The 27,666-nt window shown below is 54.3% G+C and overlaps 3 protein-coding genes across 3 annotated transcripts; all 3 read right to left on the bottom strand.

Annotated features, from left to right (window-relative positions):
- Window positions 1–3,193: 3,193 nt before the first annotated feature.
- On the bottom strand, window positions 3,194–5,237 carry LOC141959663 (acrosin-like). Its single transcript, XM_074903880.1, has 4 exons — window positions 5,053–5,237; window positions 4,456–4,721; window positions 4,027–4,172; window positions 3,194–3,823 (listed from the first exon to the last, which is right to left on the bottom strand). Exons 1-4 carry the CDS (start codon window positions 5,229–5,231, stop codon window positions 3,464–3,466), a joined length of 951 nt encoding a protein of 316 aa, XP_074759981.1. The 5' UTR covers window positions 5,232–5,237; the 3' UTR covers window positions 3,194–3,463.
- A 6,045-nt stretch (window positions 5,238–11,282) lies between these two features.
- LOC141959662 (acrosin-like) lies at window positions 11,283–13,623 on the bottom strand. The gene is made up of 4 exons (XM_074903879.1): window positions 13,438–13,623; window positions 12,838–13,103; window positions 12,409–12,554; window positions 11,283–12,205 (listed from the first exon to the last, which is right to left on the bottom strand). The coding sequence occupies exons 1-4, from the start codon at window positions 13,614–13,616 to the stop codon at window positions 11,846–11,848; spliced, it is 951 nt and encodes a 316-aa protein (XP_074759980.1). The 5' UTR covers window positions 13,617–13,623; the 3' UTR covers window positions 11,283–11,845.
- Window positions 13,624–20,088: 6,465 nt separating this feature from the next.
- On the bottom strand, window positions 20,089–22,011 carry LOC141959661 (acrosin-like). The gene is made up of 4 exons (XM_074903878.1): window positions 21,827–22,011; window positions 21,230–21,495; window positions 20,801–20,946; window positions 20,089–20,597 (listed from the first exon to the last, which is right to left on the bottom strand). Exons 1-4 carry the CDS (start codon window positions 22,003–22,005, stop codon window positions 20,238–20,240), a joined length of 951 nt encoding a protein of 316 aa, XP_074759979.1. The 5' UTR covers window positions 22,006–22,011; the 3' UTR covers window positions 20,089–20,237.
- Between the last annotated feature and the right edge of the window lie 5,655 nt (window positions 22,012–27,666).

Here is a 27,666-nt window from a genome sequence, read left to right as displayed (position 1 = left end):
GTCTGTTCTTTTACCCAGCTGAAGTGAGGAACCTTAACCGCATGGATGCCGGACAGCTCAGAGAGAGGCTGGACAGGCTGGATAATGCAATGAAAGGGGGGGCTCTCAGCAGGAGGGGCTCTCAGCAGGAGGGGCTCTTCAGATAAGGAAGGAGCTGCAACTACTGAGTCCCAGGATAAGGGAGGGGACTCAATGAATACTGAGTTATCAACGTTATGGAAACACTAATGGGGTAGAAAGTCACAAGAGGAAGAGGAGGCATCTTCAGTCTTCATCCTGAAGACCCACGACCACCAGGGGCCACTGCGCAGGCGTAACTAGGAGGAGACCGGGGCGGAGCACATGAAAATGACTTCTTAGAACGCATTAGAATAAACCCCGCCTTTTCGTGGAGAGATCATGAATATGTACAAGTGTTTTTGGAACGATCATGAATATGTAACACTGTCAAATTGTTACTGATTTTGCTATCAACTGAAACTAAATTATGTTTGATTTTAATATGCCTATAGAAGGAAGAGATATTTTAATAAAAATAATTTGTTTGCATTTATTGCACTTTCAATCTGGCAACCGAAAGCTACTCTAAAATCCCCTGTACAGCCCCTTACCACGGCCGAAAGGATTGTTCAAAATTATCTAGTAGGAACGTCTGGAACCTAGGTAACAAACACAGAGTGATTTGTAAACTGATCTATAACGCATACATCGAACTATCAGAATGTATGTAGCTGTCAAGGTCTAGGATTAATGGGAACTGAGGAAATTCAACTGTAACAGCTTGCGAGTACCTGCCAAGCAACCGTGAACTTAAGCAGAAGGTAATTTGTGAAAGAGTCAGATGATTGAATATTGTAAGCATTGGTGGCCTTTATATATATATTGGATGGTCAGGAAAAATGGCCTAGGAATGGGATGCTGAATTCTAACACATTCTGCAACTAATGCTGTTCTGTAGGAGAGAAGGGAAATGGAGGGAAGGGCCATAAGTTGATTTATTCTTCTCTTTGAGACAGAGGAAGGATTGGCAGAAGGAATACAAGATGATTACTAGGGATAATTTAGTAATGGCTATAACTTCCGACAAAAAGAAAGTAAAAAAAGAAATGTTGTCCAGCATGTGAACTTGGAAAAGATTGTTTAAAGAAAAGAATTAGCTAGCAAGTAGATAGGAGTCCTTCTGGATTCTCCCAAGTTCCACCTCCCTGCCAACTTATGCTCAGAGAAGATTTTTCTAACTTCAGCACATTGGCTTCTTTGTTTTTCTCCATTAAATGTGATCTGTTCAAAGCAAGCTCTCTTTTTAGCACTAGCATTCCTTAATAGCGGGGCGATAGGGGAAATGCAGTTTGGGCGTCGGGTTGGGTTGGTGTGGGGGGGTCCGGCAGCAGGCGAGGGGCTACAGGGGTGGCTCCAGTGAGAAGCTGCTAGAAGCTTCCCCGGCTCCAAGTCGGCCCCGCTGCTGGCCAAGGCTGAGCCCATCAGCGCTGGTGGCAGTGCCTCTGTGAGCAGCTATTTATGAAGCGGGGGGGAAAACCCCCAAGAAACTGCTGGAAAACCTGCAGCAGGGATGTGAGAGAAATCCCTATGCAGACCCCAAGGTCGTGGCAGAAGGAGGGGCGGGAGGGGCTTCGGGCGCCGGAGCAGAGATTCCCCTGCAGCCCGTGGGGCAGCCCGTGGTGAGGCAGCTGTGCCCTGCACCCAGGGAGGGTAACGGTGGGGCAGATGCCCTCCTGCAGCCTGGGAGGACCCACGCTGGAGCAGGGGGATGCCCAAAAGAGGCTGTGACCCCGTGGGGGACCCACGGCTGGAGCAGGGGGAGAGTGTGAGTAGACGGCAGTCATGGCCCACCGGGCTTCTCGCCTCCATCGCTGGCGGCGTCCGACCGACGGTGACGAGGACGTGGCGGCGACTCGGCCGGGATGACGGTGGGGTGGCTGAGGAGCGCTGGCGGGTGCTGCTTGTCCTGGGGCGGCCCGCCATCCTCCCCCACATCCCCTCCCCGCAGCCCAGGTGGCCTCGCAGCAGCCTGACCGTGGTGAGAAGGGGAGGACGGGGCCCCTGAGCTGGTGAGCGGAGCAGGAGGGGCTGGCGGGGCTGGGGGCTCCTCCTGTGAGCAGGGGCGATGGGGGGGTCCCAGTATTGTCCCACAAGTGGGGTCGTTTACCCGGCGTGCTGGACGCTAACCCCCCCCGAGCAGAGGGATGGATTGATTCCCTGTGTGCACAAAGAGGGGTGCTGGGTGGGAATTCCACCCCGCCAGCACCCTGCCCCAAAGGACTTTGGTGTATTTGTACACTTTGACCACACAAACACACGTTTACTGTAATGACAAGCGATTAGTTTCTTATCACGAGGACAGACACCCCGATTTCAGCCCCCTGAACGCCCCCTCTTTGAACGCAGAGAGGGGGCAGGTGTACGACCTGTGGCTGGACGTGCCCCACTTGGCCCCGCGCCCCATCGGCCCCCACCAGCCCCTCCACACCACGGTCACCGACCGCGGCACTCATGCCTTCCTCACCAGTGCTGCCCCCCACATTCAGATTTTCATTTTTAGTGTCTAAACCCTCACTTCTCGGGCAGAGCGCAGCCATTTAGGGTCCAAAGCTCCACTTTCCCTTTCCTAAGCGTTAGCTTTGGCTTCCAAAGCCTCATTTTGGTGGTCCAAAGGCTCAGCTGCAGTCTGCAGCATCTCCTGGAAAGGACTTGGCGTGTGCCCCCGTGGGAGGCGCGTTCCACGGGCGCACGCGTCGCTGGGTGCACGCTGTGAGCTTGCAGGCGGGCGCAGGGGTGGGTGCACGCGGGGGGCGTGCGGGCGGGTGCGTTCCGCGTGCGTGTGTGCTGCAGCGTGTGCACACGCTGCCTGTGCGTGTGTTGTGTGTGTCTGTGTTTCTGTGTGTGCACACTCGGGGGGGTGTGTGTGAACGCTGCGCGTTGCGCTCCGTGTTCCAGACGTGTGTCCTGCAGTACGGGTGGGCGCACGCTGCGGGTGGGCATCACACCTTCTCTTTGTACCCACGTGTGTCTCCGGGGAGCGTGTGTGTGTGTGTGTGTGCACATGCCCCAAAGCTGTCTGCGTGTCACGTGGATTTTTCCTGTCCTCTTTCTAACCCCGATGTGCCAGTCTTCTCCGTGCCGTGGTGGCTCTGAGCACCCTCCTCTCCGACCAGGCTCGGGTGCAGCCCTTTGGGGTGACTCTCTCCCTTTGTGCCCCACCTGGCTGCCTGCAGCCTCATTTTGCAGGTGCCAGGCATGGAATCCTTGCCTTGCACAGGAGACTGAAGTGGACTGCAGCATGGGGAACTGTGAAACTTGGCAACTTTATTTCAGGAACGGGAATGCTCAACTGGAGCGCTTGTGTGCGTGGGCAGAACCAAGCAGGCCTTTGACACTGAGGCTGCCTTTGGATCAGCAGGCAGTGCCCCAGTGGTGCGCTGCTGCGGCTTCGGCTGGGTCCTGCTCATGCTGCTGCTGGAGCCTTTTTCCTCCACAGGACCTGCAGCAGCTCTTGCAGCAGCTTAAAGAACTCCACCAGCTTCTGGCGTGGAAATGGGCAGGCCGTAAAGCTGCCCGCTTGCGCTGGTGTTGGCCGCGGCCTCTGTAAGGGGGTTGATGTGACGACGGGCCGTGGCCTTGGAGTAGCCGTTGCTGCTGGGCGCAGCCCCATCTGGACCAGGATCCAGTCATAAAAGTGCTGCGTGGAGGTGTAGACTCCGGGCCGCTTTGCTCTTGCGCAGCCTCTCCCCCAGCTGGTCACCCCGACAAGCCAGAAGTACTCAGCGTTGTTATCCTGGCAGACGAGAGGCCCACCGCTGTCACCCTGCAGCAGAGGAGGGAGGGAGGGAGGGGTCAGGTGGTGTCGGGTGGCCGCTGGCAGCACCAGGCCTGGCTCCTTCTCTCCCACGGCACCTGCCAGGGCTGTGTGCGCTGCGCAGAGAGGCTCTGCTCAGTGCTGGCGCCTGCAGAACCTTGCCAGGGAGAGGGTAGTGAGCCTGTGGGGTAGGGCGCTCTCTCATCTCCTACCTGGCAGGTGTCGATGCCGCCCCACGGGTAGCCAGCGCAGAGGTTGTGGGGGTGGACGGCCCCTGCGTACCACCGGCTGCTGTTGCAGAGGTGGACGTTGATGAGGGGGACCTTGGCCTCCTGCAGGACATCCGTCGGGCCTCCAGCTGTGAGCACAGAAAGGAATTAACACCCAGCAGCTCGGTGCCCGGTCTCCCGCCCTGCCTGGGTGAACCACTCCCTTCCCTGGGGCTTGGCTTTGCAGCGTGACAGGCGCTGCCCCGGCGCTGCCCTTCTGCCTGGCCTCGGGCCCTGGGCCAGGCCCATCTCTCTACGGGCACACATCCCCGCAGTCGCGCTCTGGCTCTCGCCCCTGCTGCCAGGAAGCCCAGCCCACCTCCCCCGTGTGCCGAGCTCGCACTCAGGACACGAGCACTCTTGGGAACTCACCTCTCGCCATCGTGGACCCCCAGCCACTGACGTAGCAGTTGGTCAGCTCTGACACCCGCAGCGAGGCGTCGGGCACGCAGGCCAGCTGTACCTGGTAGCCGCACTGCACAGGCTGGTCCAACTCCAGCAGCGCAATGTCGTTCCTCTCCCAGACGCTGCTGTAGTCTTCGTGCACCACCAGGCGCTTAATATTGCGCACTTGGGTCTCCGGGCCCAGCTGAGTCAAGTGGGTGGCCCCGATCACTACGCGCCACGCGTTGACGTGCCTGGAAGGCAGATGGGGAGAGGGCTCAGAGGGAGCCATGTGCCGCAGCAGCCCAGCAGTCCCCTGCCCTCTGCTTCACACGGGGCAGAGGAAAGCAGCGCTGCAGAGGCTCAGACTGCCCTAGCGTGCCTCGGGCTCAAGGCGTGTCGAGCTGGAGGCTGTAGGAAGCCGTGGCGGGAGCCCGGCCCTCTCCTGAGCAGCCTCTCAGCCGGGCTCTGCAGTGCCCAGGCACTGGGCGTACCGCAAGGAACGGGGATGGGAGGAGCCCGTGCTGCTGTGGACGGGGCACCCGCGAACTCTGGGGGGATATCCCCGTTCCTGATCCTCCTTACTTGGCCTTGACGAAGCAGTGGGCTGCTGTGAGGACCCACTGCGGGCTGATGAGGGAGCCCCCGCAAATGTGCCCCGTGCCTGCTCTCCAAGGATCCTGGATGCTGACGATCCAGGGCCAGGCTCCTGCCTGGGCGTCTGTGCCTCCGACGACGCGCGACGTGCCCGGCTGAGCAGCCATGGGCCGGAGCCCGCAGGTCCCCCTGTAACCAGAAGCTCATCACCGTCCTGCTCGATGGCTCACCGCAGTCCCGGCTGAAGGGCAGCCCTCTGCCCTCCCCACGGGGCGCTGCATGGACAGCCAGGCCAGGGAGCCCCCGTTTCTGCTGTAGCCCCGCAGGCGAGTTGTGCCAGCGGCCCGGGTGCTGCAAGGAGCCGAGGCCCCGCGTGGGGCTGGGGAAGCCGTGCTGTGGCCACGGGGACAAGCGGGCACCCCCCAGGGAACCCCATCAGGGTGCCCAAGCTCCCTCCCAGGGCCTCGGCCACTTACCCACAGCTGTCCCAGGCGCCGTGCACAGGCCGGCACAGGGCCAGCAGGATGAGGAGCGGAACCATAAGCATTGCTGCCAGAGGCATGTGCCAGCTGCCAGAACCGAGGGCTTGTTGCCACCAGTGCAGCAGCCAACGACACAGTGACCACAGGGCTGGCGTTGCCCACAGTGCCCTTGGCAACGGGGCTGATGTCACAAAGTCCCTGGTTCCGGGGGCTGGGCGCGGTGGTCTCCAGGGGCACGGGGCCACAATACAGGGGTTTCCAAGCAGGAGAGGAGGCAGAAGCTGGCATTGGCCAGCCCCGACAGACCCCCTCTGAATGCGCTGCTTGTGGTGCTATTTTAAAGTGCTCCTTCAAAGCGGCCTTTTCCAGGTTGTTCCCTCAGCCTGCTGTCAGTGTGGCAGAAGAGGGCTTGCTCTCTACCCAGCCTGTCCTGGACCAGCTCCCAGACAAGGGCCCGGCCCAAGCAAGAGCCCACAGGCACAGCTCGCCCACTGACCCTCACAAACAGGCCCCTCCTGCACGCCCACACGCTGCCTTTCTGCCCGAGAAGCTGATGGGAGACCCGAGTAACGCAGCTGTCCCACCGATGCTGGAAAAACGCCAGCCCTGCCGGGGGCTTTCTGGAGAAGTCAAACGTGCTGAAGGTTTGCATCTTGAGGCTGTGGCTGGGAAGACTGCAGAGACGGTCGGGCAAACACAAAACCAATCTGAAGAGGAAAACAGGAGGAACCGTGAGTTAGAATGCTGCACCGTTTGTCAAAAGCACACTAGCAGGGGACAGTTAGCCAAGTGGCTAACATGTGCATTTAGAACTATTTCTTACTTTTGCATTCTTTCCTACTTTCATGTTTTCCTAAATGGTGATAAACTCCTTCGTATAGAAACAATTGTTTCTGAACACCCCAAAACTGTTAGTAAGCTGCAAGCAGTATGGCACTAATATGGTCCTAATCCTGCCTTTAAAAAGGGAATTAGTTGCACAATTATCAAGGAGAGACCTCAGTCACTCTTAGATTTTTTATTTCCTCCTGATGTTTTAGTTTTTCAAAGAATGACTGGAAAGAATCGGATCTTTCTACATGTCTAGGAACAACAGAAACAGCATCTCTGTCAGCACCTTGTTACGGAGGCTCTCAAATAAGCAACCAACCACCAACAGTTTCAAAAATTATTATGGACACAATTCACTATCTCTCCATAAATTACAGCTTCGAATGTCTGTGAGAGGAGAACAGAACACCTTTCTAGGGTTCGACAGCAACCCAAAACACATAACAAAGCGCTCTATCGGGTTTATTGGCAACCCAAAGTGCAGAACAAAGCCCCGCTCCCTGGGGTTTAACAGCAACCCAAAACGCTTTATCACTCACCTGACAAGTGAGGGCTCTCACCCTCGAGGACCTGCTCAGGCACCTGCCACACACCTGCAAAGAGATTCCATTTCTTCCTATTGTTGGAAGTCACTTTCAAACATTAGAACGATCGGCAGACCATTCAAGTTCCACCTTTACTGCGTACTCCAAGCCAGCAACATCCAAAGGTAAATATTTTGCCACTAACATTCACTACTGCCGAAGGGAGAAGATTCTGTGGGGAGAAGAGAAAGAGTTTACTTTAGAATGTAAGATACACATTGATCTATGTGCAAGTTCAGACAGCGCAGAGGTTTTTAGAAAGACTAAACAGCCTCCATAAACAATGTCTCCTCAGTTCCCTGCTGACTTGTTAATCTAATAGACTGCTACTGTTTTTCTGGAGTGATTGCAACTCAAAGAAATAAAGAAGGAAAAAAAAAAAAAAAAAGAAAAAATGGAAAATAAAAAAAAAAAAAAAGGGGAAAACGGGTGGAAACAAACAGGGAAAAACAGGGGAAAACAAACAGGGGAAGACAGGGGAAAACAGAGAAAAAAGTGGAAAACAGGGGAATACAGGGGAAAACGGGAAAATGGGGAAAATGGGAAAAACAGAAAAGAAGAAATAAGAAAAAAAAGAAAAAAGAAAAAAACAAATAAGGGGAAAACAGGGAAAATCAAACGGGGGAAAACAAAGTGGAAAATGGGGAAAAAAGAGGGGCAAACAGGAAAATGGGGAAAAAAGAGGGGGAAACGGGAAAGAAGAAGAAAGAAGAAAAAAAAGAAAAATTAAGCGGAAAATGGTAAATCAAACGGGGGAAATCAAACAGGGGAAAACAAACGGGAAAACAAACAGGGGAAAAGAGTAAAAAATAAGGGGAAAACAGGAAAATGGGCAAGAACGGTATAACATTGGAAAAGGGTAAATAAGAAGACAAAAAATGTTAGAAAAAGAGAAAGAAGAAGAAAGAAAAAGAAAGAAAAAAATTAAAAAGAAAAAATAAGGAAAACGAAAAAAAGAAAAAAGAATAAAATGAAGAAAAACCAGAAACATAATACAAAAAAAAAAAATCAAAAGAAATGAAAAGAAAAAATGGAGAAAAAAAAAAAAAGAAAAAAAAAAGGTGACTAAGGTATTGAGCTTACCAAGAACAACCAGCCTGTAAAGAAAACTCATGTTATTTTCCCTAAAAATCCAAGAGGTTAACAGATTGGACAGTCTTGTTATAGCTGGGATTCAGTTCTCCCCCATCTTTCCGTACCCCAGATGGCTTCATTGCTCCAACTAGCTTCTGAGTATGGATGCAGTCCCGACCCTTAGGAGGAGCCAAGCTCATCAGAGAAGGAATTCCACAGTGCCTTTGAGGCTGGTTCTGCAGCTTAGAATGGCTGCGGGAGAAAATGCTGAAGACTTCACAAAAGAAAAAATAAGAAACAAAGCCACACCCCCTTACTGGAAAACATCCTTCAGTTTCCAGGTTTCCAAATCAGTGTCTGTTCTTTTACCCAGCTGAAGTGAGGAACCTTAACCGCATGGATGCCGGACAGCTCAGAGAGAGGCTGGACAGGCTGGATAATGCAATGAAAGGGGGGGCTCTCAGCAGGAGGGGCTCTCAGCAGGAGGGGCTCTTCAGATAAGGAAGGAGCTGCAACTACTGAGTCCCAGGATAAGGGAGGGGACTCAATGAATACTGAGTTATCAACGTTATGGAAACACTAATGGGGTAGAAAGTCACAAGAGGAAGAGGAGGCATCTTCAGTCTTCATCCTGAAGACCCACGACCACCAGGGGCCACTGCGCAGGCGTAACTAGGAGGAGACCGGGGCGGAGCACATGAAAATGACTTCTTAGAACGCATTAGAATAAACCCCGCCTTTTCGTGGAGAGATCATGAATATGTACAAGTGTTTTTGGAACGATCATGAATATGTAACACTGTCAAATTGTTACTGATTTTGCTATCAACTGAAACTAAATTATGTTTGATTTTAATATGCCTATAGAAGGAAGAGATATTTTAATAAAAATAATTTGTTTGCATTTATTGCACTTTCAATCTGGCAACCGAAAGCTACTCTAAAATCCCCTGTACAGCCCCTTACCACGGCCGAAAGGATTGTTCAAAATTATCTAGTAGGAACGTCTGGAACCTAGGTAACAAACACAGAGTGATTTGTAAACTGATCTATAACGCATACATCGAACTATCAGAATGTATGTAGCTGTCAAGGTCTAGGATTAATGGGAACTGAGGAAATTCAACTGTAACAGCTTGCGAGTACCTGCCAAGCAACCGTGAACTTAAGCAGAAGGTAATTTGTGAAAGAGTCAGATGATTGAATATTGTAAGCATTGGTGGCCTTTATATATATATTGGATGGTCAGGAAAAATGGCCTAGGAATGGGATGCTGAATTCTAACACATTCTGCAACTAATGCTGTTCTGTAGGAGAGAAGGGAAATGGAGGGAAGGGCCATAAGTTGATTTATTCTTCTCTTTGAGACAGAGGAAGGATTGGCAGAAGGAATACAAGATGATTACTAGGGATAATTTAGTAATGGCTATAACTTCCGACAAAAAGAAAGTAAAAAAAGAAATGTTGTCCAGCATGTGAACTTGGAAAAGATTGTTTAAAGAAAAGAATTAGCTAGCAAGTAGATAGGAGTCCTTCTGGATTCTCCCAAGTTCCACCTCCCTGCCAACTTATGCTCAGAGAAGATTTTTCTAACTTCAGCACATTGGCTTCTTTGTTTTTCTCCATTAAATGTGATCTGTTCAAAGCAAGCTCTCTTTTTAGCACTAGCATTCCTTAATAGCGGGGCGATAGGGGAAATGCAGTTTGGGCGTCGGGTTGGGTTGGTGTGGGGGGGTCCGGCAGCAGGCGAGGGGCTACAGGGGTGGCTCCAGTGAGAAGCTGCTAGAAGCTTCCCCGGCTCCAAGTCGGCCCCGCTGCTGGCCAAGGCTGAGCCCATCAGCGCTGGTGGCAGTGCCTCTGTGAGCAGCTATTTATGAAGCGGGGGGGAAAACCCCCAAGAAACTGCTGGAAAACCTGCAGCAGGGATGTGAGAGAAATCCCTATGCAGACCCCAAGGTCGTGGCAGAAGGAGGGGCGGGAGGGGCTTCGGGCGCCGGAGCAGAGATTCCCCTGCAGCCCGTGGGGCAGCCCGTGGTGAGGCAGCTGTGCCCTGCACCCAGGGAGGGTAACGGTGGGGCAGATGCCCTCCTGCAGCCTGGGAGGACCCACGCTGGAGCAGGGGGATGCCCAAAAGAGGCTGTGACCCCGTGGGGGACCCACGGCTGGAGCAGGGGGAGAGTGTGAGTAGACGGCAGTCATGGCCCACCGGGCTTCTCGCCTCCATCGCTGGCGGCGTCCGACCGACGGTGACGAGGACGTGGCGGCGACTCGGCCGGGATGACGGTGGGGTGGCTGAGGAGCGCTGGCGGGTGCTGCTTGTCCTGGGGCGGCCCGCCATCCTCCCCCACATCCCCTCCCCGCAGCCCAGGTGGCCTCGCAGCAGCCTGACCGTGGTGAGAAGGGGAGGACGGGGCCCCTGAGCTGGTGAGCGGAGCAGGAGGGGCTGGCGGGGCTGGGGGCTCCTCCTGTGAGCAGGGGCGATGGGGGGGTCCCAGTATTGTCCCACAAGTGGGGTCGTTTACCCGGCGTGCTGGACGCTAACCCCCCCCGAGCAGAGGGATGGATTGATTCCCTGTGTGCACAAAGAGGGGTGCTGGGTGGGAATTCCACCCCGCCAGCACCCTGCCCCAAAGGACTTTGGTGTATTTGTACACTTTGACCACACAAACACACGTTTACTGTAATGACAAGCGATTAGTTTCTTATCACGAGGACAGACACCCCGATTTCAGCCCCCTGAACGCCCCCTCTTTGAACGCAGAGAGGGGGCAGGTGTACGACCTGTGGCTGGACGTGCCCCACTTGGCCCCGCGCCCCATCGGCCCCCACCAGCCCCTCCACACCACGGTCACCGACCGCGGCACTCATGCCTTCCTCACCAGTGCTGCCCCCCACATTCAGACTTTCATTTTTAGTGTCTAAACCCTCACTTCTCGGGCAGAGCGCAGCCATTTAGGGTCCAAAGCTCCACTTTCCCTTTCCTAAGCGTTAGCTTTGGCTTCCAAAGCCTCATTTTGGTGGTCCAAAGGCTCAGCTGCAGGCTGCAGCATCTCCTGGAAAGGACTTGGCGTGTGCCCCCGTGGGAGGCGCGTTCCACGGGCGCACGCGTCGCTGGGTGCACGCTGTGAGCTTGCAGGCGGGCGCAGGGGTGGGTGCACGCGGGGGGCGTGCGGGCGGGTGCGTTCCGCGTGCGTGTGTGCTGCAGCGTGTGCACGCGCTGCCTGTGCGTGTGTTGTGTGTGTCTGTGTGTGCACACTCGGGGGGGTGTGTGTGAACGCTGCGCGTTGCGCTCCGTGTTCCAGACGTGTGTCCTGCAGTACGGGTGGGCGCACGCTGCGGGTGGGCATCGCACCTTCTCTTTGTACCCACGTGTGTCTCCGGGGAGCGTGTGTGTGTGTGTGTGTGCACATGCCCCAAAGCTGTCTGCGTGTCACGTGGATTTTTCCTGTCCTCTTTCTAACCCCGATGTGCCAGTCTTCTCCGTGCCGTGGTGGCTCTGAGCACCCTCCTCTCCGACCAGGCTCGGGTGCAGCCCTTTGGGGTGACTCTCTCCCTTTGTGCCCCACCTGGCTGCCTGCAGCCTCATTTTGCAGGTGCCAGGCATGGAATCCTTGCCTTGCACAGGAGACTGAAGTGGACTGCAGCATGGGGAACTGTGAAACTTGGCAACTTTATTTCAGGAACGGGAATGCTCAACTGGAGCGCTTGTGTGCGTGGGCAGAACCAAGCAGGCCTTTGACACTGAGGCTGCCTTTGGATCAGCAGGCAGTGCCCCAGTGGTGCGCTGCTGCGGCTTCGGCTGGGTCCTGCTCATGCTGCTGCTGGAGCCTTTTTCCTCCACAGGACCTGCAGCAGCTCTTGCAGCAGCTTAAAGAACTCCACCAGCTTCTGGCGTGGAAATGGGCAGGCCGTAAAGCTGCCCGCTTGCGCTGGTGTTGGCCGCGGCCTCTGTAAGGGGGTTGATGTGACGACGGGCCGTGGCCTTGGAGTAGCCGTTGCTGCTGGGCGCAGCCCCATCTGGACCAGGATCCAGTCATAAAAGTGCTGCGTGGAGGTGTAGACTCCGGGCCGCTTTGCTCTTGCGCAGCCTCTCCCCCAGCTGGTCACCCCGACAAGCCAGAAGTACTCAGCGTTGTTATCCTGGCAGACGAGAGGCCCACCGCTGTCACCCTGCAGCAGAGGAGGGAGGGAGGGAGGGGTCAGGTGGTGTCGGGTGGCCGCTGGCAGCACCAGGCCTGGCTCCTTCTCTCCCACGGCACCTGCCAGGGCTGTGTGCGCTGCGCAGAGAGGCTCTGCTCAGTGCTGGCGCCTGCAGCACCTTGCCAGGGAGAGGGTAGTGAGCCTGTGGGGTAGGGCGCTCTCTCATCTCCTACCTGGCAGGTGTCGATGCCGCCCCACGGGTAGCCAGCGCAGAGGTTGTGGGGGTGGACGGCCCCTGCGTACCACCGGCTGCTGTTGCAGAGGTGGACGTTGATGAGGGGGACCTTGGCCTCCTGCAGGACATCCGTCGGGCCTCCAGCTGTGAGCACAGAAAGGAATTAACACCCAGCAGCTCGGTGCCCGGTCTCCCGCCCTGCCTGGGTGAACCACTCCCTTCCCTGGGGCTTGGCTTTGCAGCGTGACAGGCGCTGCCCCGGCGCTGCCCTTCTGCCTGGCCTCGGGCCCTGGGCCAGGCCCATCTCTCTACGGGCACACGTCCCCGCAGTCGCGCTCTGGCTCTCGCCCCTGCTGCCAGGAAGCCCAGCCCACCTCCCCCGTGTGCCGAGCTCGCACTCAGGACACGAGCACTCTTGGGAACTCACCTCTCGCCATCGTGGACCCCCAGCCGCTGACGTAGCAGTTGGTCAGCTCTGACACCCGCAGCGAGGCGTCGGGCACGCAGGCCAGCTGTACCTGGTAGCCGCACTGCACAGGCTGGTCCAACTCCAGCAGCGCAATGTCGTTCCTCTCCCAGACGCTGCTGTAGTCTTCGTGCACCACCAGGCGCTTAATATTGCGCACTTGGGTCTCCGGGCCCAGCTGAGTCAAGTGGGTGGCCCCGATCACTACGCGCCACGCGTTGACGTGCCTGGAAGGCAGATGGGGAGAGGGCTCAGAGGGAGCCATGTGCCGCAGCAGCCCAGCAGTCCCCTGCCCTCTGCTTCACACGGGGCAGAGGAAAGCAGCGCTGCAGAGGCTCAGACTGCCCTAGCGTGCCTCGGGCTCAAGGCGTGTCGAGCTGGAGGCTGTAGGAAGCCGTGGCGGGAGCCCGGCCCTCTCCTGAGCAGCCTCTCAGCCGGGCTCTGCAGTGCCCAGGCACTGGGCGTACCGCAAGGAACGGGGATGGGAGGAGCCCGTGCTGCTGCTGTGGACGGGGCACCCGCGAACTCTGGGGGGATATCCCCGTTCCTGACCCTCCTTACTTGGCCTTGACGAAGCAGTGGGCTGCTGTGAGGACCCACTGCGGGCTGATGAGGGAGCCCCCGCAAATGTGCCCCGTGCCTGCTCTCCAAGGATCCTGGATGCTGACGATCCAGGGCCAGGCTCCTGCCTGGGCGTCTGTGCCTCCGACGACGCGCGACGTGCCCGGCTGAGCAGCCATGGGCCGGAGCCCGCAGGTCCCCCTGTAACCAGAAGCTCATCACCGTCCTGCTCGATGGCTCACCGCAGTCCCGGCTGAAGGGCAGCCCTCTGCCCTCCCCACGGGGCGCTGCATGGACAGCCAGGCCAGGGAGCCCCCGTTTCTGCTGTAGCCCCGCAGGCGAGTTGTGCCAGCGGCCCGGGTGCTGCAAGGAGCCGAGGCCCCGCGTGGGGCTGGGGAAGCCGTGCTGTGGCCACGGGGACAAGCGGGCACCCCCCAGGGAACCCCATCAGGGTGCCCAAGCTCCCTCCCAGGGCCTCGGCCACTTACCCACAGCTGTCCCAGGCGCCGTGCACAGGCCGGCACAGGGCCAGCAGGATGAGGAGCGGAACCATAAGCATTGCTGCCAGAGGCATGTGCCAGCTGCCAGAACCGAGGGCTTGTTGCCACCAGTGCAGCAGCCAACGACACAGTGACCACAGGGCTGGCGTTGCCCACAGTGCCCTTGGCAACGGGGCTGATGACACAAAGTCCCTGGTTCCGGGGGCTGGGCGCGGTGGTCTCCAGGGGCACGGGGCCACAATACAGGGGTTTCCAAGCAGGAGAGGAGGCAGAAGCTGGCATTGGCCAGCCCCGACAGACCCCCTCTGAATGCGCTGCTTGTGGTGCTATTTTAAAGTGCTCCTTCAAAGCGGCCTTTTCCAGGTTGTTCCCTCAGCCTGCTGTCAGTGTGGCAGAAGAGGGCTTGCTCTCTACCCAGCCTGTCCTGGACCAGCTCCCAGACAAGGGCCCGGCCCAAGCAAGAGCCCACAGGCACAGCTCGCCCACTGACCCTCACAAACAGGCCCCTCCTGCACGCCCGCACGCTGCCTTTCTGCCCGAGAAGCTGATGGGAGACCCGAGTAACGCAGCTGTCCCACCGATGCTGGAAAAACGCCAGCCCTGCCGGGGGCTTTCTGGAGAAGTCAAACGTGCTGAAGGTTTGCATCTTGAGGCTGTGGCTGGGAAGACTGCAGAGACGGTCGGGCAAACACAAAACCAATCTGAAGAGGAAAACAGGAGGAACCGTGAGTTAGAATGCTGCACCGTTTGTCAAAAGCACACTAGCAGGGGACAGTTAGCCAAGTGGCTAACATGTGCATTTAGAACTATTTCTTACTTTTGCATTCTTTCCTACTTTCATGTTTTCCTAAATGGTGATAAACTCCTTCGTATAGAAACAATTGTTTCTGAACACCCCAAAACTGTTAGTAAGCTGCAAGCAGTATGGCACTAATATGGTCCTAATCCTGCCTTTAAAAAGGGAATTAGTTGCACAATTATCAAGGAGAGACCTCAGTCACTCTTAGATTTTTTATTTCCTCCTGATGTTTTAGTTTTTCAAAGAATGACTGGAAAGAATCGGATCTTTCTACATGTCTAGGAACAACAGAAACAGCATCTCTGTCAGCACCTTGTTACGGAGGCTCTCAAATAAACAACCAACCACCAACAGTTTCAAAAATTATTATGGACACAATTCACTATCTCTCCATAAATTACAGCTTCGAATGTCTGTGAGAGGAGAACAGAACACCTTTCTAGGGTTCGACAGCAACCCAAAACACATAACAAAGCGCTCTATCGGGTTTATTGGCAACCCAAAGTGCAGAACAAAGCCCCGCTCCCTGGGGTTTAACAGCAACCCAAAACGCTTTATCACTCACCTGACAAGTGAGGGCTCTCACCCTCGAGGACCTGCTCAGGCACCTGCCACACACCTGCAAAGAGATTCCATTTCTTCCTATTGTTGGAAGTCACTTTCAAACATTAGAACGATCGGCAGACCATTCAAGTTCCACCTTTACTGCGTACTCCAAGCCAGCAACATCCAAAGGTAAATATTTTGCCACTAACATTCACTACTGCCGAAGGGAGAAGATTCTGTGGGGAGAAGAGAAAGAGTTTACTTTAGAATGTAAGATACACATTGATCTATGTGCAAGTTCAGACAGCGCAGAGGTTTTTAGAAAGACTAAACAGCCTCCATAAACAATGTCTCCTCAGTTCCCTGCTGACTTGTTAATCTAATAGACTGCTACTGTTTTTCTGGAGTGATTGCAACTCAAAGAAATAAAGAAGGAAAAAAAAAAAAAAAAAGAAAAAATGGAAAATAAAAAAAAAAAAAAAGGGGAAAACGGGTGGAAACAAACAGGGAAAAACAGGGGAAAACAAACAGGGGAAGACAGGGGAAAACAGAGAAAAAAGTGGAAAACAGGGGAATACAGGGGAAAACGGGAAAATGGGGAAAATGGGAAAAACAGAAAAGAAGAAATAAGAAAAAAAAGAAAAAAGAAAAAAACAAATAAGGGGAAAACAGGGAAAATCAAACGGGGGAAAACAAAGTGGAAAATGGGGAAAAAAGAGGGGCAAACAGGAAAATGGGGAAAAAAGAGGGGGAAACGGGAAAGAAGAAGAAAGAAGAAAAAAAAGAAAAATTAAGCGGAAAATGGTAAATCAAACGGGGGAAATCAAACAGGGGAAAACAAACGGGAAAACAAACAGGGGAAAAGAGTAAAAAATAAGGGGAAAACAGGAAAATGGGCAAGAACGGTATAACATTGGAAAAGGGTAAATAAGAAGACAAAAAATGTTAGAAAAAGAGAAAGCAGAAGAAAGAAAAAGAAAGAAAAAAATTAAAAAGAAAAAATAAGGAAAACGAAAAAAAGAAAAAAGAATAAAATGAAGAAAAACCAGAAACATAATACAAAAAAAAAATCAAAAGAAATGAAAAGAAAAAATGGAGAAAAAAAAAAAAAAGGAAAAAAAAAGGTGACTAAGGTATTGAGCTTACCAAGAACAACCAGCCTGTAAAGAAAACTCATGTTATTTTCCCTAAAAATCCAAGAGGTTAACAGATTGGACAGTCTTGTTATAGCTGGGATTCAGTTCTCCCCCATCTTTCCGTACCCCAGATGGCTTCATTGCTCCAACTAGCTTCTGAGTATGGATGCAGTCCCGACCCTTAGGAGGAGCCAAGCTCATCAGAGAAGGAATTCCACAGTGCCTTTGAGGCTGGTTCTGCAGCTTAGAATGGCTGCGGGAGAAAATGCTGAAGACTTCACAAAAGAAAAAATAAGAAACAAAGCCACACCCCCTTACTGGAAAACATCCTTCAGTTTCCAGGTTTCCAAATCAGTGTCTGTTCTTTTACCCAGCTGAAGTGAGGAACCTTAACCGCATGGATGCCGGACAGCTCAGAGAGAGGCTGGACAGGCTGGATAATGCAATGAAAGGGGGGGCTCTCAGCAGGAGGGGCTCTCAGCAGGAGGGGCTCTTCAGATAAGGAAGGAGCTGCAACTACTGAGTCCCAGGATAAGGGAGGGGACTCAATGAATACTGAGTTATCAACGTTATGGAAACACTAATGGGGTAGAAAGTCACAAGAGGAAGAGGAGGCATCTTCAGTCTTCATCCTGAAGACCCACGACCACCAGGGGCCACTGCGCAGGCGTAACTAGGAGGAGACCGGGGCGGAGCACATGAAAATGACTTCTTAGAACGCATTAGAATAAACCCCGCCTTTTCGTGGAGAGATCATGAATATGTACAAGTGTTTTTGGAACGATCATGAATATGTAACACTGTCAAATTGTTACTGATTTTGCTATCAACTGAAACTAAATTATGTTTGATTTTAATATGCCTATAGAAGGAAGAGATATTTTAATAAAAATAATTTGTTTGCATTTATTGCACTTTCAATCTGGCAACCGAAAGCTACTCTAAAATCCCCTGTACAGCCCCTTACCACGGCCGAAAGGATTGTTCAAAATTATCTAGTAGGAACGTCTGGAACCTAGGTAACAAACACAGAGTGATTTGTAAACTGATCTATAACGCATACATCGAACTATCAGAATGTATGTAGCTGTCAAGGTCTAGGATTAATGGGAACTGAGGAAATTCAACTGTAACAGCTTGCGAGTACCTGCCAAGCAACCGTGAACTTAAGCAGAAGGTAATTTGTGAAAGAGTCAGATGATTGAATATTGTAAGCATTGGTGGCCTTTATATATATATTGGATGGTCAGGAAAAATGGCCTAGGAATGGGATGCTGAATTCTAACACATTCTGCAACTAATGCTGTTCTGTAGGAGAGAAGGGAAATGGAGGGAAGGGCCATAAGTTGATTTATTCTTCTCTTTGAGACAGAGGAAGGATTGGCAGAAGGAATACAAGATGATTACTAGGGATAATTTAGTAATGGCTATAACTTCCGACAAAAAGAAAGTAAAAAAAGAAATGTTGTCCAGCATGTGAACTTGGAAAAGATTGTTTAAAGAAAAGAATTAGCTAGCAAGTAGATAGGAGTCCTTCTGGATTCTCCCAAGTTCCACCTCCCTGCCAACTTATGCTCAGAGAAGATTTTTCTAACTTCAGCACATTGGCTTCTTTGTTTTTCTCCATTAAATGTGATCTGTTCAAAGCAAGCTCTCTTTTTAGCACTAGCATTCCTTAATAGCGGGGCGATAGGGGAAATGCAGTTTGGGCGTCGGGTTGGGTTGGTGTGGGGGGGTCCGGCAGCAGGCGAGGGGCTACAGGGGTGGCTCCAGTGAGAAGCTGCTAGAAGCTTCCCCGGCTCCAAGTCGGCCCCGCTGCTGGCCAAGGCTGAGCCCATCAGCACTGGTGGCAGTGCCTCTGTGAGCAGCTATTTATGAAGCGGGGGGGAAAACCCCCAAGAAACTGCTGGAAAACCTGCAGCAGGGATGTGAGAGAAATCCCTATGCAGACCCCAAGGTCGTGGCAGAAGGAGGGGCGGGAGGGGCTTCGGGCGCCGGAGCAGAGATTCCCCTGCAGCCCGTGGGGCAGCCCGTGGTGAGGCAGCTGTGCCCTGCACCCAGGGAGGGTAACGGTGGGGCAGATGCCCTCCTGCAGCCTGGGAGGACCCACGCTGGAGCAGGGGGATGCCCAAAAGAGGCTGTGACCCCGTGGGGGACCCACGGCTGGAGCAGGGGGAGAGTGTGAGTAGACGGCAGTCATGGCCCACCGGGCTTCTCGCCTCCATCGCTGGCGGCGTCCGACCGACGGTGACGAGGACGTGGCGGCGACTCGGCCGGGATGACGGTGGGGTGGCTGAGGAGCGCTGGCGGGTGCTGCTTGTCCTGGGGCGGCCCGCCATCCTCCCCCACATCCCCTCCCCGCAGCCCAGGTGGCCTCGCAGCAGCCTGACCGTGGTGAGAAGGGGAGGACGGGGCCCCTGAGCTGGTGAGCGGAGCAGGAGGGGCTGGCGGGGCTGGGGGCTCCTCCTGTGAGCAGGGGCGATGGGGGGGTCCCAGTATTGTCCCACAAGTGGGGTCGTTTACCCGGCGTGCTGGACGCTAACCCCCCCCGAGCAGAGGGATGGATTGATTCCCTGTGTGCACAAAGAGGGGTGCTGGGTGGGAATTCCACCCCGCCAGCACCCTGCCCCAAAGGACTTTGGTGTATTTGTACACTTTGACCACACAAACACACGTTTACTGTAATGACAAGCGATTAGTTTCTTATCACGAGGACAGACACCCCGATTTCAGCCCCCTGAACGCCCCCTCTTTGAACGCAGAGAGGGGGCAGGTGTACGACCTGTGGCTGGACGTGCCCCACTTGGCCCCGCGCCCCATCGGCCCCCACCAGCCCCTCCACACCACGGTCACCGACCGCGGCACTCATGCCTTCCTCACCAGTGCTGCCCCCCACATTCAGACTTTCATTTTTAGTGTCTAAACCCTCACTTCTCGGGCAGAGCGCAGCCATTTAGGGTCCAAAGCTCCACTTTCCCTTTCCTAAGCGTTAGCTTTGGCTTCCAAAGCCTCATTTTGGTGGTCCAAAGGCTCAGCTGCAGTCTGCAGCATCTCCTGGAAAGGACTTGGCGTGTGCCCCCGTGGGAGGCGCGTTCCACGGGCGCACGCGTCGCTGGGTGCACGCTGTGAGCTTGCAGGCGGGCGCAGGGGTGGGTGCACGCGGGGGGCGTGCGGGCGGGTGCGTTCCGCGTGCGTGTGTGCTGCAGCGTGTGCACACGCTGCCTGTGCGTGTGTTGTGTGTGTCTGTGTTTCTGTGTGTGCACACTCGGGGGGGTGTGTGTGAACGCTGCGCGTTGCGCTCCGTGTTCCAGACGTGTGTCCTGCAGTACGGGTGGGCGCACGCTGCGGGTGGGCATCACACCTTCTCTTTGTACCCACGTGTGTCTCCGGGGAGCGTGTGTGTGTGTGTGTGTGCACATGCCCCAAAGCTGTCTGCGTGTCACGTGGATTTTTCCTGTCCTCTTTCTAACCCCGATGTGCCAGTCTTCTCCGTGCCGTGGTGGCTCTGAGCACCCTCCTCTCCGACCAGGCTCGGGTGCAGCCCTTTGGGGTGACTCTCTCCCTTTGTGCCCCACCTGGCTGCCTGCAGCCTCATTTTGCAGGTGCCAGGCATGGAATCCTTGCCTTGCACAGGAGACTGAAGTGGACTGCAGCATGGGGAACTGTGAAACTTGGCAACTTTATTTCAGGAACGGGAATGCTCAACTGGAGCGCTTGTGTGCGTGGGCAGAACCAAGCAGGCCTTTGACACTGAGGCTGCCTTTGGATCAGCAGGCAGTGCCCCAGTGGTGCGCTGCTGCGGCTTCGGCTGGGTCCTGCTCATGCTGCTGCTGGAGCCTTTTTCCTCCACAGGACCTGCAGCAGCTCTTGCAGCAGCTTAAAGAACTCCACCAGCTTCTGGCGTGGAAATGGGCAGGCCGTAAAGCTGCCCGCTTGCGCTGGTGTTGGCCGCGGCCTCTGTAAGGGGGTTGACGTGACGACGGGCCGTGGCCTTGGAGTAGCCGTTGCTGCTGGGCGCAGCCCCATCTGGACCAGGATCCAGTCATAAAAGTGCTGCGTGGAGGTGTAGACTCCGGGCCGCTTTGCTCTTGCGCAGCCTCTCCCCCAGCTGGTCACCCCGACAAGCCAGAAGTACTCAGCGTTGTTATCCTGGCAGACGAGAGGCCCACCGCTGTCACCCTGCAGCAGAGGAGGGAGGGAGGGAGGGGTCAGGTGGTGTCGGGTGGCCGCTGGCAGCACCAGGCCTGGCTCCTTCTCTCCCACAGCACCTGCCAGGGCTGTGTGCGCTGCGCAGAGAGGCTCTGCTCAGTGCTGGCGCCTGCAGAACCTTGCCAGGGAGAGGGTAGTGAGCCTGTGGGGTAGGGCGCTCTCTCATCTCCTACCTGGCAGGTGTCGATGCCGCCCCACGGGTAGCCAGCGCAGAGGTTGTGGGGGTGGACGGCCCCTGCGTACCACCGGCTGCTGTTGCAGAGGTGGACGTTGATGAGGGGGACCTTGGCCTCCTGCAGGACATCCGTCGGGCCTCCAGCTGTGAGCACAGAAAGGAATTAACACCCAGCAGCTCGGTGCCCGGTCTCCCGCCCTGCCTGGGTGAACCACTCCCTTCCCTGGGGCTTGGCTTTGCAGCGTGACAGGCGCTGCCCCGGCGCTGCCCTTCTGCCTGGCCTCGGGCCCTGGGCCAGGCCCATCTCTCTACGGGCACACATCCCCGCAGTCGCGCTCTGGCTCTCGCCCCTGCTGCCAGGAAGCCCAGCCCACCTCCCCCGTGTGCCGAGCTCGCACTCAGGACACGAGCACTCTTGGGAACTCACCTCTCGCCATCGTGGACCCCCAGCCACTGACGTAGCAGTTGGTCAGCTCTGACACCCGCAGCGAGGCGTCGGGCACGCAGGCCAGCTGTACCTGGTAGCCGCACTGCACAGGCTGGTCCAACTCCAGCAGCGCAATGTCGTTCCTCTCCCAGACGCTGCTGTAGTCTTCGTGCACCACCAGGCGCTTAATATTGCGCACTTGGGTCTCCGGGCCCAGCTGAGTCAAGTGGGTGGCCCCGATCACTACGCGCCACGCGTTGACGTGCCTGGAAGGCAGATGGGGAGAGGGCTCAGAGGGAGCCATGTGCCGCAGCAGCCCAGCAGTCCCCTGCCCTCTGCTTCACACGGGGCAGAGGAAAGCAGCGCTGCAGAGGCTCAGACTGCCCTAGCGTGCCTCGGGCTCAAGGCGTGTCGAGCTGGAGGCTGTAGGAAGCCGTGGCGGGAGCCCGGCCCTCTCCTGAGCAGCCTCTCAGCCGGGCTCTGCAGTGCCCAGGCACTGGGCGTACCGCAAGGAACGGGGATGGGAGGAGCCCGTGCTGCTGTGGACGGGGCACCCGCGAACTCTGGGGGGATATCCCCGTTCCTGATCCTCCTTACTTGGCCTTGACGAAGCAGTGGGCTGCTGTGAGGACCCACTGCGGGCTGATGAGGGAGCCCCCGCAAATGTGCCCCGTGCCTGCTCTCCAAGGATCCTGGATGCTGACGATCCAGGGCCAGGCTCCTGCCTGGGCGTCTGTGCCTCCGACGACGCGCGACGTGCCCGGCTGAGCAGCCATGGGCCGGAGCCCGCAGGTCCCCCTGTAACCAGAAGCTCATCACCGTCCTGCTCGATGGCTCACCGCAGTCCCGGCTGAAGGGCAGCCCTCTGCCCTCCCCACGGGGCGCTGCATGGACAGCCAGGCCAGGGAGCCCCCGTTTCTGCTGTAGCCCCGCAGGCGAGTTGTGCCAGCGGCCCGGGTGCTGCAAGGAGCCGAGGCCCCGCGTGGGGCTGGGGAAGCCGTGCTGTGGCCACGGGGACAAGCGGGCACCCCCCAGGGAACCCCATCAGGGTGCCCAAGCTCCCTCCCAGGGCCTCGGCCACTTACCCACAGCTGTCCCAGGCGCCGTGCACAGGCCGGCACAGGGCCAGCAGGATGAGGAGCGGAACCATAAGCATTGCTGCCAGAGGCATGTGCCAGCTGCCAGAACCGAGGGCTTGTTGCCACCAGTGCAGCAGCCAACGACACAGTGACCACAGGGCTGGCGTTGCCCACAGTGCCCTTGGCAACGGGGCTGATGTCACAAAGTCCCTGGTTCCGGGGGCTGGGCGCGGTGGTCTCCAGGGGCACGGGGCCACAATACAGGGGTTTCCAAGCAGGAGAGGAGGCAGAAGCTGGCATTGGCCAGCCCCGACAGACCCCCTCTGAATGCGCTGCTTGTGGTGCTATTTTAAAGTGCTCCTTCAAAGCGGCCTTTTCCAGGTTGTTCCCTCAGCCTGCTGTCAGTGTGGCAGAAGAGGGCTTGCTCTCTACCCAGCCTGTCCTGGACCAGCTCCCAGACAAGGGCCCGGCCCAAGCAAGAGCCCACAGGCACAGCTCGCCCACTGACCCTCACAAACAGGCCCCTCCTGCACGCCCGCACGCTGCCTTTCTGCCCGAGAAGCTGATGGGAGACCCGAGTAACGCAGCTGTCCCACCGATGCTGGAAAAACGCCAGCCCTGCCGGGGGCTTTCTGGAGAAGTCAAACGTGCTGAAGGTTTGCATCTTGAGGCTGTGGCTGGGAAGACTGCAGAGACGGTCGGGCAAACACAAAACCAATCTGAAGAGGAAAACAGGAGGAACCGTGAGTTAGAATGCTGCACCGTTTGTCAAAAGCACACTAGCAGGGGACAGTTAGCCAAGTGGCTAACATGTGCATTTAGAACTATTTCTTACTTTTGCATTCTTTCCTACTTTCATGTTTTCCTAAATGGTGATAAACTCCTTCGTATAGAAACAATTGTTTCTGAACACCCCAAAACTGTTAGTAAGCTGCAAGCAGTATGGCACTAATATGGTCCTAATCCTGCCTTTAAAAAGGGAATTAGTTGCACAATTATCAAGGAGAGACCTCAGTCACTCTTAGATTTTTTATTTCCTCCTGATGTTTTAGTTTTTCAAAGAATGACTGGAAAGAATCGGATCTTTCTACATGTCTAGGAACAACAGAAACAGCATCTCTGTCAGCACCTTGTTACGGAGGCTCTCAAATAAACAACCAACCACCAACAGTTTCAAAAATTATTATGGACACAATTCACTATCTCTCCATAAATTACAGCTTCGAATGTCTGTGAGAGGAGAACAGAACACCTTTCTAGGGTTCGACAGCAACCCAAAACACATAACAAAGCGCTCTATCGGGTTTACTGGCAACCCAAAGTGCAGAACAAAGCCCCGCTCCCTGGGGTTTAACAGCAACCCAAAACGCTTTATCACTCACCTGACAAGTGAGGGCTCTCACCCTCGAGGACCTGCTCAGGCACCTGCCACACACCTGCAAAGAGATTCCATTTCTTCCTATTGTTGGAAGTCACTTTCAAACATTAGAACGATCGGCAGACCATTCAAGTTCCACCTTTACTGCGTACTCCAAGCCAGCAACATCCAAAGGTAAATATTTTGCCACTAACATTCACTACTGCCGAAGGGAGAAGATTCTGTGGGGAGAAGAGAAAGAGTTTACTTTAGAATGTAAGATACACATTGATCTATGTGCAAGTTCAGACAGCGCAGAGGTTTTTAGAAAGACTAAACAGCCTCCATAAACAATGTCTCCTCAGTTCCCTGCTGACTTGTTAATCTAATAGACTGCTACTGTTTTTCTGGAGTGATTGCAACTCAAAGAAATAAAGAAGGAAAAAAAAAAAAAAAAGAAAAAATGGAAAATAAAAAAAAAAAAAGGGGAAAACGGGTGGAAACAAACAGGGAAAAACAGGGGAAAACAAACAGGGGAAGACAGGGGAAAACAGAGAAAAAAGTGGAAAACAGGGGAATACAGGGGAAAACGGGAAAATGGGGAAAATGGGAAAAACAGAAAAGAAGAAATAAGAAAAAAAAGAAAAAATAAAAAAACAAATAAGGGGAAAACAGGGAAAATCAAACGGGGGAAAACAAAGTGGAAAATGGGGAAAAAAGAGGGGCAAACAGGAAAATGGGGAAAAAAGAGGGGGAAACGGGAAAGAAGAAGAAAGAAGAAAAAAAAGAAAAATTAAGCGGAAAATGGTAAATCAAACGGGGGAAATCAAACAGGGGAAAACAAACGGGAAAACAAACAAGGGAAAAGAGTAAAAAATAAGGGGAAAACAGGAAAATGGGCAAGAACGGTATAACATTGGAAAAGGGTAAATAAGAAGACAAAAAATGTTAGAAAAAGAGAAAGCAGAAGAAAGAATAAGAAAAAAAATTAAAAAGAAAAAATAAGGAAAACGAAAAAAAGAAAAAAGAATAAAATGAAGAAAAACCAGAAACATAATACAAAAAAAAAAATCAAAAGAAATGAAAAGAAAAAATGGAGAAAAAAAAAAAAAGGAAAAAAAAAGGTGACTAAGGTATTGAGCTTACCAAGAACAACCAGCCTGTAAAGAAAACTCATGTTATTTTCCCTAAAAAGCCAAGAGGTTAACAGATTGGACAGTCTTGTTATAGCTGGGATTCAGTTCTCCCCCATCTTTCCGTACCCCAGATGGCTTCATTGCTCCAACTAGCTTCTGAGTATGGATGCAGTCCCGACCCTTAGGAGGAGCCAAGCTCATCAGAGAAGGAATTCCACAGCGCCTTTGAGGCTGGTTCTGCAGCTTAGAATGGCTGCGGGAGAAAATGCTGAAGACTTCACAAAAGAAAAAATAAGAAACAAAGCCACACCCCCTTACTGGAAAACATCCTTCAGTTTCCAGGTTTCCAAATCAGTGTCTGTTCTTTTACCCAGCTGAAGTGAGGAACCTTAACCGCATGGATGCCGGACAGCTCAGAGAGAGGCTGGACAGGCTGGATAATGCAATGAAAGGGGGGGCTCTCAGCAGGAGGGGCTCTCAGCAGGAGGGGCTCTTCAGATAAGGAAGGAGCTGCAACTACTGAGTCCCAGGATAAGGGAGGGGACTCAATGAATACTGAGTTATCAACGTTATGGAAACACTAATGGGGTAGAAAGTCACAAGAGGAAGAGGAGGCATCTTCAGTCTTCATCCTGAAGACCCACGACCACCAGGGGCCACTGCGCAGGCGTAACTAGGAGGAGACCGGGGCGGAGCACATGAAAATGACTTCTTAGAACGCATTAGAATAAACCCCGCCTTTTCGTGGAGAGATCATGAATATGTACAAGTGTTTTTGGAACGATCATGAATATGTAACACTGTCAAATTGTTACTGATTTTGCTATCAACTGAAACTAAATTATGTTTGATTTTAATATGCCTATAGAAGGAAGAGATATTTTAATAAAAATAATTTGTTTGTATTTATTGCACTTTCAATCTGGCAACCGAAAGCTACTCTAAAATCCCCTGTACAGCCCCTTACCACGGCCGAAAGGATTGTTCAAAATTATCTAGTAGGAACGTCTGGAACCTAGGTAACAAACACAGAGTGATTTGTAAACTGATCTATAACGCATACATCGAACTATCAGAATGTATGTAGCTGTCAAGGTCTAGGATTAATGGGAACTGAGGAAATTCAACTGTAACAGCTTGCGAGTACCTGCCAAGCAACCGTGAACTTAAGCAGAAGGTAATTTGTGAAAGAGTCAGATGATTGAATATTGTAAGCATTGGTGGCCTTTATATATATATTGGATGGTCAGGAAAAATGGCCTAGGAATGGGATGCTGAATTCTAACACATTCTGCAACTAATGCTGTTCTGTAGGAGAGAAGGGAAATGGAGGGAAGGGCCATAAGTTGATTTATTCTTCTCTTTGAGACAGAGGAAGGATTGGCAGAAGGAATACAAGATGATTACTAGGGATAATTTAGTAATGGCTATAACTTCCGACAAAAAGAAAGTAAAAAAAAAAATGTTGTCCAGCATGTGAACTTGGAAAAGATTGTTTAAAGAAAAGAATTAGCTAGCAAGTAGATAGGAGTCCTTCTGGATTCTCCCAAGTTCCACCTCCCTGCCAACTTATGCTCAGAGAAGATTTTTCTAACTTCAGCACATTGGCTTCTTTGTTTTTCTCCATTAAATGTGATCTGTTCAAAGCAAGCTCTCTTTTTAGCACTAGCATTCCTTAATAGCGGGGCGATAGGGGAAATGCAGTTTGGGCGTCGGGTTGGGTTGGTGTGGGGGGGTCTGGCAGCAGGCGAGGGGCTACAGGGGTGGCTCCAGTGAGAAGCTGCTAGAAGCTTCCCCGGCTCCAAGTCGGCCCCGCTGCTGGCCAAGGCTGAGCCCATCAGCGCTGGTGGCAGTGCCTCTGTGAGCAGCTATTTATGAAGCGGGGGGGAAAACCCCCAAGAAACTGCTGGAAAACCTGCAGCAGGGATGTGAGAGAAATCCCTATGCAGACCCCAAGGTCGTGGCAGAAGGAGGGGCGGGAGGGGCTTCGGGCGCCGGAGCAGAGATTCCCCTGCAGCCCGTGGGGCAGCCCGTGGTGAGGCAGCTGTGCCCTGCACCCAGGGAGGGTAACGGTGGGGCAGATGCCCTCCTGCAGCCTGGGAGGACCCACGCTGGAGCAGGGGGATGCCCAAAAGAGGCTGTGACCCCGTGGGGGACCCACGGCTGGAGCAGGGGGAGAGTGTGAGTAGACGGCAGTCATGGCCCACTGGGCTTCTCGCCTCCATCGCTGGCGGCGTCCGACCGACGGTGACGAGGACGTGGCGGCGACTCGGCCGGGATGACGGTGGGGTGGCTGAGGAGCGCTGGCGGGTGCTGCTTGTCCTGGGGCGGCCCGCCATCCTCCCCCACATCCCCTCCCCGCAGCCCAGGTGGCCTCGCAGCAGCCTGACCGTGGTGAGAAGGGGAGGACGGGGCCCCTGAGCTGGTGAGCGGAGCAGGAGGGGCTGGCGGGGCTGGGGGCTCCTCCTGTGAGCAGGGGCGATGGGGGGGTCCCAGTATTGTCCCACAAGTGGGGTCGTTTACCCAGCGTGCTGGACGCTAACCCCCCCCGAGCAGAGGGATGGATTGATTCCCTGTGTGCACAAAGAGGGGTGCTGGGTGGGAATTCCACCCCGCCAGCACCCTGCCCCAAAGGACTTTGGTGTATTTGTACACTTTGACCACACAAACACACGTTTACTGTAATGACAAGCGATTAGTTTCTTATCACGAGGACAGACACCCCGATTTCAGCCCCCTGAACGCCCCCTCTTTGAACGCAGAGAGGGGGCAGGTGTACGACCTGTGGCTGGACGTGCCCCACTTGGCCCCGCGCCCCATCGGCCCCCACCAGCCCCTCCACACCACGGTCACCGACCGCGGCAC

This window comes from Athene noctua, chromosome 4 (assembly GCF_965140245.1).
Source record: "Athene noctua chromosome 4, bAthNoc1.hap1.1, whole genome shotgun sequence".
NCBI classification, from domain to species: domain Eukaryota; kingdom Metazoa; phylum Chordata; class Aves; order Strigiformes; family Strigidae; genus Athene; species Athene noctua.
This window is presented reverse-complemented; position numbering and strand designations above follow the sequence as displayed.